This window comes from Arvicola amphibius, chromosome 17 (assembly GCF_903992535.2).
Source record: "Arvicola amphibius chromosome 17, mArvAmp1.2, whole genome shotgun sequence".
Lineage (NCBI taxonomy): Eukaryota > Metazoa > Chordata > Mammalia > Rodentia > Cricetidae > Arvicola > Arvicola amphibius.
The window spans coordinates 10,493,242-10,505,770 of NC_052063.2; the positions used below are offsets into that span (position 1 = coordinate 10,493,242).

The window sequence follows — 12,529 nt, forward strand, 5'->3', positions numbered from 1 at the left end:
GTCTAAAATTAGATTTGCAGCCCCAACTGTTGGCAAAAATGTGAGGAAGCAGAACTCGCTCTCATATGTTGTTGGTTGAATGGAAAATGGCACAACTACCTTAGAAAAGTATTTGCTAGTTTTGAAATTATAAAATTAGACATATGCATATAATAACCATTCATACATTTCCTCTTCTAAACAGAAAACAATCCACAGAATGTGCTTTTTCTGTTAGTCACCAGGAATTGTGGTAACATTTTCTCTCTATGATTATAAATTTGTTTTTTCTTATAGCTCTGACAAGTCTGCATATGTATTAAGTGGCCATAATAAATATATAAATTTAAAACAACCACCTCTGCCTGGTGAATTTAACCTTTATCATTATGGATGTTCCTCATTTTTCTAGTTTTGTTTTGTTTGTTTGTTGGAGGGGACTTAAAAATTGACTTTATCTGATAATGCAGATTTACCATTTATCTTTCAATTAATGCTTGCAATACTTTTTCCCCCTTTCCTCTAACTTTTCTTTGCTGCTATGTTTAAATAAAAAGTTCTCATGAAAGTACATATGGTTATGATTTTTCTTTTAAATTTGTTTTTATTTGAGACATGTATTCTGCATATGTTAGTGCAATTACTAATGTGTAGGCAGACTTTCTCTGTCCTCCCAGCCCACTCCCAAATAACCACACAGAGACTTATTATTAATTATAAATGCTCAGCCAATAGCTTAGGCTTGTTACTAACTAGCCCTTTCCACTTAAGTTAACCCATATTTCTTATCTGTGTTCTACCATGTGGCAGTACCCTTTTTCAGCATGGCATGTTTATCTCCTGCTTCCCCTGCATCTGCTGCATCTCCCCATGACTCTGCCTTTCTTCCCAGCATCCTCTTAGTTTAGCTTTTCTGCCTAACCACTTCCTGCCTAGCTATTGGCCAGTCAGCTCTTTCATTAAACCAATCAGAAGGTGCCTTGACAAAGATACAGCTTCACAGTGTACAAAAAGGTAACACTGGTGTTTGTTTAAATTTCTTGTTTACAATGTCTGTTTTCCTACTTCTCAGGCCACTCAGTCTTAATGGGATGGGGATCTTGGGTGGAAGGGGTAGACTAATTATAGCAATATGTGTAGATGTTTGGCTTTCTCAACTGGGAGAGGTACTTCAGGCATCTAATGAATGGAGACTAGAATGTTAAATACCATCTGTACAAGATAGCCTCCTAACAACCAAGAACTGTATTCTTTTGTATGGCAGTAAGGCTCAATTTGAAAATCCCTGTTTTAGGTAAGGTTTTTTTTGGGGTTATTTAAATTTTTCCATGTAACATTTTTAATGGGCATACTAGAGAAGCATTTGGAAGACCTTTATTCTAAAGAATTAAGTGATAGGACATGCTTTAGGCTCCTCAGGTATGCATGGTTTCTGTCGTGGATTCTTAGTCATCCACCTTTCTTTTACTAAGCTGTCTTTGAAAATGATTTAGCTATTTAGAGGCAGGGTCTCACTGTGTGGCCCTGGTTGTCTTAGAAGTCACTATATCGATCAGGTTTGTCTTGAACTCACAGAGATAGATCCTACTGCTTTTGCCTCTTGAATGCTGGGGTTAAAGCTGTGAGCCACTGTGATCAGCTAGAATGTGTATCTTAATGAACATTTTGTTTAAACTTAAGAAGAATGTTATGTTGCGTGCTTGAATGAAGTGATGTATAATATTCATTTAGTATATGAACATATATACATGTACAGAAATGTATATTTCTGTGTAAATATATATATATATACAAATACTACTATATAAGTAAATATAACAATGATAAAAGTTCTATTTCATTATTATAAGCTACTTATGTTATATAGTTTTGTAAGGATGGGAAGGGAAGAGTTCTATAGGTTGTATGATAATCTCAGACTTCGGGTAAACTGTACTCTTGTGCTAGAAACATGGCCGGTGACATTGTCTCCTTGCACTCTCTTTTGTGGGAGGGGCGGCAGGAGACTGCTAGATTTTAGTGCTTTTCTGTGAGATCATAGACTCCGTTAGCACCGCAGCAGACTGGCCTGTAAGTTAAACTTTCCTTTGTTAAGACAGTTAGAATGTCACTGTCTATTTCAGAGTGCTTTTGTGCTCCCTTTCTTTGTCATGAGAAGATTTTATTCCTCTGGTATTCATGTCGAGAATCTGGTTGGTTCCAGCAAGTAAAACTCTAGAAAAGTATGAGACCTGTGTAGTGATGAGCTGTGGGCCGGCTTTCCGCCACCCTATGCCCCAAAATAACATCACACAAATTGTATTCTTTTAAACACTGCCTGGCCCTTAGTTACAGCCTCTTACTCACATCTTGACTAACCCATATCTAATAATCTGTGTAACACCACAAATGGTGTCTTACCGGAAAAGATTCAGCACGTCTGACCTGGTGGCTGGCTTCATTGCATCTCTCTCCCTGAGGAGAGGCATGGCAGTCTGCTCCAGAGAGGAGAGGCAGGGCAATTGTCTGAGCCATCTACCTCACTTCCTTTTTCCTGTTCTGTCTACTCCACCTATCTAAATTTTGCCCTATCAAAAAGCCAAGGCAGTTTGTTTATTAGCCAATGAGAATCCTCCATCATTTCCCCTTTTTCTGTTTAAACAAAAAAGAAAGGCTTTAACATTAACATAGTAAAATTACATATAACAAAACCAGTTATCAAGCAAGAATTATAGTTACAATATTTATATCTACTTTATCTTTTATCATAACTAAGGAAAACTATAACTATCTATCCATTCTTCAACTCCATCAAAGACTCCAGAAGGACACAATATTACCTAGGTGAACAAGAAGTAAGCTACTTCCAAAACTCTAGAAATGACAGAGACATCTCGCTGCCTGGACAGTCACCCAAAGTTCTTTTGTATTGTTGGGTCATCCATCTTCGGCCTACAGGCCCATAGTATCCAGTAGACTTTTCCATGAAGCAGGAATTTTCAAAGGCAGTTCAGTCACTATCTGCTGTGTCCTGCAGAATGTCTCGCAGACTCTTTCATGAGTCAGGAATCCCAAAGAATCATCTCACATTTAGGCAAGTTCAGCAATCCTCTCTCTGCGGGGTCTTTGTGTCCAGTCTATGCATCAGTCCAGACAAGAGCAGTTTCTTGCCCAAATGGCTATCAAACTCCATAAGAATCCTCTTCGATGCCCATCTTTCTTTTGAAGTAGATTGGTGCTGCCAGGAGCAGACGTGTCTCATTGTTATGAAAAGCCTTAAGTTATTAAAACATTTAAGTGGAATATTCTGTAGTCTTTGAAAGATATTAAGAATGCCTATCTAACTGAAATATATATCTAGAAAATCTAACTAACATGACTATAAGCTTTACTATTATCGATGATTATCCATTAACAACCTATATTTCTTAATTATACATTACATTTTTAAAATGAACTACACAATCACAATACCTTAATCAGTATCAGAAATACATATACATATAACAAAATTGACCTTAAATTTAAATCATTAAAGCAAAATCCATATCAATGCAAATTATTCATATCTATATCATATCTATATCATATCTCCCTTTAAATGTAAAAGAACATTTATAAACAATACTTGGGAATATGGGCACAGTTATTTCTCTCCAAACTGCTTCCTGCTGAATGGGGACGCTGTTAATCAGATCTTTCATGGTGTAACCTGTGTGCCAGGTTCATCTCAGTCATCAGTTGGGTGAAGTAATTTTCTGAAGGTGTTCACAGCAACCTTTCAGGAGGGCGTGGTCTATCATACCATATTGGGATAGAAGCAATCCACAGGGTTTTATTTTCTGTAAAGACAAAAGAAGAATCTCTTTTCCAAAGTATCATATCCTTAGATCCAAATTCTGAAGTCAAGGTATTTTCAAAATATCTATGTTGTATTAGTTCAGCAGCATTTATAAACAAATATCTTTTAGCATCTGTTGCTTCTTCCTCAGCATTCAAACAATTCAAAGAGAGCATAATAGTATACAGTATCAAGATTCTCTGTGTATTTTCCATCTTTATGTGGCTTTACTTAACCTCTATTTCTTTTATTTTTACTTTTATTTTTTTGAGACAAGTTCTTTATATATCTTTGTCCTGGAATAACTCTTTAGACCAGGCTGTCCTTGAACTCTTAGAGATCCGTCTGCTTCTGCCTCCCCAGTGCTGGGATTAAAGGTGTGCTCTACAACACCTTGAAGTCACAGAGGTCAATCTACTTCTGCCTCACAAGTGTTGGGATTAAAGGTGTGTACTACCACACCCAACTACTTTCTTTCTTCCTTTTTTACCCTATGGTGTCAGAAGTGGGATACCAGCCCATTGGGGCGTGGTCTCTCTTTTTAAAAATGCGGCCATTGGCTGAAGGAGCGGGAGGAGCTCCTGCAACAGACCTGCCTAAAACTGGTCCTCCTGGAGTTTTTAACTCTGAGAGCTGCCTGCACCTAGCTTTCATCAGGTTTTTTTTGTTGTTGTTGTTGTTTTGTTTTTTTATTTTTTTATTTTTAAATTACACTTCTGGTTCTGCTGCCCTTGCCTAGAAACATTCCTACTTGTCATTTTTCTTCTCTAGTATTGAATTCAAGTCTGTTAGTCTTGAATTTTCCTACTGGCCTTTTCACTTTTGTAGGTGTGGTTTACCTTGTGACCTCATCTCCTGTTATATAAGAAGAGTTTTTAATTTTTTCACATTGTTCAGCTTTCTGCTTGTTAGGGTGAACCTTTTAAATGCATCGAAACTCAGGAACCTGCTGTAAGTTGATGGTTGCCTCCTCTGGCTGGCAGCATGGCAGCTGTGTGCAGTGTCAAGATGGTCTCTGTAAAATGTAAGCCAGAATGAGCTTCTTGCAGGTTTGCCCAGAAAATCCAGAAAGTTGAAACTCTTTATGTATTTATTTGGTCAGTTGTCGTAAGGGAGAAAAGTGCCTGAAAGGACTCTTTCCACACACGCTTCTTTAAAGTATAATGTAATGGAAGTCCACTTTCAGATTATAGGTGTGTGTGTGTGTGTGTGTGTGTGTGTGTGTGTGTGTGTGTGTGTATGCATATGCATATGTATATATGTGTAGACACGACACTAATTTAGCAAAGAGTATGTACTTCAAGCAAGATGGAGAGTAATTTGGTGAATAGTTTCCATAAACCAAAGAGATCCGTTATTGTAATAGAAAGTAGTTCATGATGACCTCTGAGGGAAGGAAAAATGTATATATAGTGGTCTGGAGAAAGGTTAATGATGTAAAAGGGACAGAACGATTTGATTTTCTTTTTCCCCTCCCCTCCCCTCCCCTCCCCTCCCCTCCCCTCCCCTCCCCTCCCCTCCCCTCCCTCCTTCCCTCCCTTCCTTCCTTCCTTCCTTCCTTTTTGTGGTTTTTCAAGACAGGGTTTCTCAGTAGTTTTGGAGCCTGTCCTGGAACTCACTCTGTAGACCAGGCTGGCCTCGAACTCAGAGATCTGCCTGCCTCTGCCTCCCAAGTGCTGGGATTAAAGGTGTGTTCCACCACCATGGCAATTTTATTTTCTTATAATAAAACATTTTGCTGGGCGGTGGTGGCGCACGCCTTTAATCCCAGCACTCGGGAGGCAGAGGCAGGCGGATCTCTGAGTTCGAGGCCAGCCTGGTCTAGAAGAGCTAGTTCCAGGACAGGCTCTAGAAACTACAGGGAAACCCTGTCTCGGAAAAAACAAAAAAACAAAAAAACAAAAAACAAAAACAAAAAAAAAAAACAAAAACATTTTCCCATCACTTTTAACTTGTACATGCAATAAACATTTAGTTACTATAGTAATTAAAACGATATATTTGGGGATAGGTTAAGTGATCTTTTCCATTCTTAGCATAGTAACACATAGAAAAAGCTCAATATTTGTGTGCTAATTGATTTCTCATCTGAGTCTGCTGCCCATGTGCACCCTATGGTGTGTCAGCAGACCTGCAGCAGCGCTCACAGACGGAATTACTGGAGGTCATCTTTGTGAAGATTGCTATTTTTCTCCAGATACTTACCTGCTTCTTTATAATTTCCCCCCTAATTATTGGAAATAGATATTTTATACCAGTCCCACTCTTGAAAGTTTCCTGCAGTAACTTTGAGAAACACCTTAATTAGTGAATGAAAGCTAACTCACACTGGAAAACGTCATTCTTCTGATTTATAGGCTCACCAGCCTATAAAGATGCGAGCGTGATGGTGGCAGAGCTTCTCATGGAGTAAAGGAAAAGTGTAAATTATTGTTCAACTTTATTTTTGCATTTGTTTTATTAACAATTAGAAATCTAAAAACAACTTTAAAAATAAAAAAGATAGGAAAATAAATAATTGCTAACCGTTATGTAGAACCAAAGGATGCTTTAGTTGCTGAATATTAATTATGTGCATTCCCTGTGCAGGAATGATTTGGTCTCCTGGGATTCTGCCTTAGCAAGAACGAAGTTGGAAGAGGACAAGTGAAGCAACACGAAACCCACAGTTTGTGTTTTCATGGTTGTCAGCTGCCTTACGAATATGGACACATTTCCTAGTTTATTTCCACCTGGTGGAGACAGTAGGCTGAATCCTGAGCCTGAGTTCCAGAATATGTTAATTGATGAAAGGGTACGATGTGAACATCATAAGCATAATTATCAGGCTCTCAAAATTGAACACAAAAGGTAAATTACTTAAATTTAGAGATTAAGTGTGGGCAAGAAGTAAATGTATAAAAATTGGTACTGGAGTTGTATTGGCTGAATGTTTGCTCTGGAACCTGTGGTACAGTTTTTGTTATTTTGCAATGTATATAGTTAACACAATATAGTAAAAATAGATTACTTCTTTCAAATCTATGATATTAAGTGAGTTGTGGATGTAGTATTATTTGAAAGTATCAAGACATAAAACATTAAATATATCTAGGTTGATAAGTGTGAGTTTTTTTTAAAAATTGCTTTCAGAAATTACAACGTTAATAATTAGATGAAAGTTTACAAAGAAAATATATGTTTAATGGAATGTCTTATCTGTCTTGTTTTTCTGTAGTATTGGTTTGCTTTATATAAAGCAGTGAAATGAAATAAAATATGCATTTAAAATTGAATTCTTTTTTAAAAATCAGGTTGCAGGAAGAATACATAAAATCACAAAATGAACTTAAGCGTGTGTTACATGAAAAGCAAACTAACCAGGAAAAATTCCAGCTGCTCCTTGAAGAGTTAAGAGGGGAATTAGTAGAGAAAATTAAAGACCTGGAAAAAATGAAGCTGCAGGTGAGAAAGTGTATTTGAATTTATATAAAATTAGTCATGTTGTTATTGGAAATAACTAGTTTTGGTAAATATGTTTCTAATGGTTACTTTGCTGTATCTGCAGTTGATAGATAACCCAGTCTTTTATATATTCTATTTAACTTCTTAAACTGTAGACCCCAACCTCATCTTAAATTGCATAAGTAATGTGGGGGTCATGAAAACTTTTGGTAACTTCTAAAAGTTGATTCAAAATCAAACACTAATGAATCTTAGGTGTTTCTGGCAACACTCACATGTGTTACATTGCATGGCTTATTGCAGCCTCGGTTTTGAACATACAGTTTGAGTATTTTCACCGTGCATGCCGCCAAAAGATCATCTTCTGAAACACAGTTGTATGCAACTTCTGGAAGTATTTTTACTACACACACAACAAATTCTGCACTCATAGAGTTAGTGGATTGTAATTTGTTTTCATAAAAATTGAGAGGTTTATATGAATAGAAGTTTTTTGTTTGTTTTAATTTTGTTATTTGAAACAGGGTTTCTCCATGTAGTTCTGAATGGAAGCAATGCTGAGCTTGAGGCATTTAAGATACTCTTTAGATATTGTCCATTTAATCTGTCCCTTAAGAGTAAAGTCTAAATATATGTTTGTTTATTCTAAGCATATATGAGAATAAGCTTAAGGCTGAAGTGGCTGCATTGGCATCACATAAAATGGATTGTAAGACAGAATTTATTATGAAAAAGGACCTTTATAGTAGAAAGGGTCAATGATGACCTTCATCAAGTAACTGTTTCTATACTTTATCTTTCTCATGTGGTAAAGATAGTAAAAGTTTATACCTAACGTGTTTGTTGTAAGACCTAATGAGATAGTATATATTTTTATTAAGTACTTGGCACATGGTAGATACTCAAATGATAACATTTTTATTCTGATTTAAGGCAGGAACTTGTTTTCAGTGTATCTCTAATGCTTAGACCTAGCAAATCCATATTTGTTGAATGAATGTCAGGAATGAGTGAAATAAATAATCAAGTTTGTTGTTCTGTTAATATATAATGCTGGAATTCTTTCTCATAATGCCTAGAGTATCAGTATCTTCAAAGTTGTTATCTAGTTTTCTTTTATATCTGTTACAAATCCATTTTATCCCTCAAAAAGGTAGGTTGAAGTCTTAATCCTTCAGTATATGATCTCACCTGAAAACAGAGTTATCTCAGGCATTATTTTTGATGAGGCCATACTAGAATGTGGTGAGCCTTTAGCCCAGTATTAGACATTTTTATAAGAAAAGAGACGACACACAGAGGGCACATGGGGTGATAGAGACTGCTGTGTGCTGATGGAGACATCTGTATTTTCATACAGTAGCAGAGCTCAGGAAAAGGCAAGGAACGGTTCTTGTAGATTTCAAAGGGATCATTGCTTGCTAATACCTTGATTTGAGACTTCAAGCCCCCTAAACTCTGAAACAAACTTTTCTGTTTTTTTTTTAAAGTCCCCCAGGTTTTAATTTTCTTTCATGACCTAGAAAACTAAGATGCCATCTAAAAAGAGCAGATTTTATAAAGGGCTCTCTGTCTTCTGCTTCAGTGCTTTTACTAATAGAGAACCCTAATCAACTTTTGCTTTGAGATGGGGCCTCCTCCCCATGCTGGCAATGCTGGTCCTGAGCTAGATTTTCCTCTTTTTGGCCTATTCTGTGTCTGGAATTACAGGCAAAGCCGAGCTACCTGGTCCACTTAAAAATTTTAAATTACTTTTATTTTAATATGTGGGTGCTTTGCCTGCATGTAAGTCTGTGTATCACATGTTTGTCTAGTGCCCATGGAGACCAAAAGAAGGTGTTGGATCCTATGCTTTATAATTTTATGTTAACTGGACACAAGCTGACGTCATTTGAGAGAAGAGGGAGCCTCAGTTAAGAAAATACCTCCAGAAGAGCAGGCTGTAGGTGGCCTGCATTTCCTTAATCAGTGATGAAGGCCTAGCCTGGTGTGGGTGGTGCCGTCCCTGGACTGGTAGTCCTGGTTTCTATAAGAAATCAGGCTGTAAACAGCACCTCTTCATGACCTCTGCACCAGTTCCAGCCTCTAGGTAACAGCCCTGTCCTGACTTCCTTTGATGATGAGCCGTGATATAGAAGTGTAAGCCAAATAAACACTTTCCTCCTCAACTTGCTTTTGCTCATGGTCTTTCATCACAGGAATAGAAACCTTAGCAAGGACAGATCCCCTGAAACTGGAGTTGAAGAAGCTTGTGAGCTGTGATTTGGGTGCTGGGAATCAAACCCAGGCCCTCTGGAAGAGTAGTTAGAGCTTTCAACCACTGAGCCATCGCTCCAGTCCGTAGCTAACTTTTAAAAATAATACATTATCATTTATAGATTAGTATATGCCAAACATTTTTTTCCTTATGTTGAAGTGAAATACTATGCTTCCTGTGAATTCCTTCTTATTTGTGTATCTTTTGGATGGTATAACTTGCCAAAAAACCTTGGGTATTATAGGATGCAAATGTTTGCTGACAAATGTAATTCTTCTAGGAAAGCTTGTGTTTTACTAACATACCTGGTTTTATTGTGATAGTTATCTGACCATACACTCAAACATACACACACACATGTATATACATATATATGGTCAGATACATATATACACACACACACATATATATACATACATATATTTGTATGTGTGTATAGTCAGATAACTATCATAATATATAAATGGACTTGCTACTGTATTTACTACTCTTGTAGAGGATCTGAGTTTGATGCCCAGCACCCATGTCCAGCTTACAGCTGCCTGCAACTCCACCTGAACATAACATGGGCATCAGCACTCACATATGCATACTACACACACACACACACACACACACACACACACACACACTTAAAATAAGCTAAAGAAATAGACAAGAGGAGGAGGAAGGGAAGGATTGATTTAGCTATTTGCTTTAATGGTTGTTTATAATTTGTACAAATTATGTTAAGCAAACTTTAGTAAGTTGAGCAGTATCTACAAGAAATATTTAAGTGGAGGATTATGAAAGATGATGTTTAGAAATAAACATCTTTTTATCTAGCATTAAAAATATGCCGATGTAACATTGACTGCTCTACTGACGTTCATAGGCAAAGATAAAAAAAACATTTATTTAAAGAACATTTCTGCATTAGTAGTCAACAGGAATAAAAGTATCTACCTCTCATAAAGATTATATGAGACATTGCAAAGATAGTATTAGTGCTTTGATGTGTAACATGTAAGTGATCTGTACCTGTAAGCTATTATCACAGATTAAGTGTTCCGTATGTGAAGTGTGTGGAACCAGAAGTATTCCGATAGTTGAATTTTTCAACTTTTGGAATATTTCATATTTCATTGAGCATAGATTTCTCCTCTCTTCACTCAGACCAAAGGGCCTCTCGGAAGTTTGAAGTATTGTCTCAGCCATCTCAGGCAAAACATAAAAATACAAATAGGATTATATAAAAAGGTTTGCACACATGGGCTTTGTTTATTGGAGTGAAATCCTCAGAAATTCCCACAAGACCCAGAAAGATTTTGAGGCATTTACTTGGGAGAAGCTTGGCTTACTTGGACTGAAATGGACTTAGAAAGTACAAAGTAAAAGAGGCATTTGTATCCACAAAATCTCTGTTGGCAAAAGTTAAGACTGTTAAACCTAATGGGTTGTAGACATGTGCTTCCTGTCATGCAAAAGAAAGGACAGCCTCAGACAAAAACTAAGAGTCTGCCAGACGGTGGTGTCTTTAATCTCATGTTTGGGAGGCAGAGGTGGGAGAATCTCTACAAATTCGAGGCCAGTCTGGTGTACAGACTTGAGTTCTAGGACAGCTAGAGCTATTACACAGAGTAACGTAGTCTCGGAAAACCAAACCAAGCAAACAAAATTGCTGCATGTTAGATACTCAGAACAAAATTGTATGTAAATGATCATATATTACATAGTTTTATATTTAGAAGACTTTCATTCAGTAGAGTGTAGTATTTCAAATAACTGAAATATTGAATAAACGAATAAAGTTGTACATTATTCATGTTTTCAAAGAAACTCATACAAATATGAGCCATATTATTTTTCCAGCCAGCATTTGTTCATTTGTTCTTTTATTGATTCATGAAACAGGAATTCAGTAGTTCCTATATGGTAGGAGTTATGGAACGTGTTGGAAAAATAATGATGAATCTTAGCGACAAGGAGTGTGCCCATATGTTGCTTACATAAATATTAATTATTCACTGGAGTGAGTGCTGTAAGAGTATGACAGAATAGAGCCAAATTAGTTTTGCTGGTCAGAATAACAGCTTTTTAAAAATAAATTGTCCTTAATTTTTTAAAAAACTTTTTATTGATTCTTTGAATTTCACATTATGTATCCCAGTCCCACTCATCTCCCATCCCCTCGTTTCTGCCCTCTGCCCATGCAACCTCCCCCCACACTGAACAAAACGAAATTTAAAAACAAACAAAAAATCTTGGTGTGGAAGCCGTGGTGTGACCCAGTGCGTCACAGAGTTTACCCTTTAGTCCATGTATCTTTACTTGTATTCATTGCAGTGAGTCACCGATCTGGTTCAAGGCCTCTGGCTTCTGCTCCACCACCAGTATTGGGACCTTACTGGGACTGCTCTTGGATATCCAGTTGTTGCCTTGTGTCATGCAGATCTTGTAGCTTTGGATCTGCAGGTTCAGCTTCTTTACATTCTCTAGCAGGTCACAGATGAGGTGGGTTTTGGTGTGAACTCCCCCATAGCCCTGGTTCTGTTTCAGGGTGGTAGCTAGGTTGGTCACCACATGGGCAAGCTCTCCAGCATTGCTCCCCCAATGCAGCAGACAGCAAGGAGCAGGGCAGGTTCCCCTGCTCTCACCCCACCAGGCTGGCTCACCCACACACCACCAGAGCCAGCTCTACTATTTTGCCCAAGCAAGGTGCTGGGCCCACTTTCCCGATGCTGCAGTTTGTGAGGGTCAGGGCCAGCTCTTCCATTCTCATGTCCCTGAGGTTGGCTCTCCTGCCTGCTGCCATTGGCAAGAGTTGGGTATGGGGAGGGCATGTTTCTCTCACCCATCACATGACATACCAGAGAGGGGGCTCTCTGCTCTAGTGTGCATCCCAGGCAAGGTGTAGGGTCCTCTCTCCCAAGTGCTCCAGTTGCTGAGGGGCAGGGCCAGTTCTTCCTATTGCTGCAGCCAATGAGGAGTGAGGCCAGTTCTGTGTAGCCCTTTCTTCTCAGGCTTAAGTGGTAGTAGGAGCCGCTGGC

At 37.9% G+C, this 12,529-nt stretch overlaps 1 protein-coding gene across 7 annotated transcripts in view; it reads left to right on the plus strand.

The window, feature by feature from the left end:
• Cep83 (centrosomal protein 83) overlaps positions 1 to 12,529 on the plus strand; it is a 127,860-nt gene that overhangs the window by 47,051 nt on the left and 68,280 nt on the right. For all 7 annotated transcript variants that reach the window (XM_038314546.1, XM_038314545.1, XM_038314547.1 and 4 more), the window contains 2 exons: positions 6,389 to 6,649; positions 7,093 to 7,243. In XM_038314546.1, the coding sequence (XP_038170474.1) occupies positions 6,480 to 6,649; positions 7,093 to 7,243 (321 nt within the window). In that variant the 5' untranslated portion in view covers positions 6,389 to 6,479. The remainder of the gene's footprint in view (positions 1 to 6,388; positions 6,650 to 7,092; positions 7,244 to 12,529) is intronic.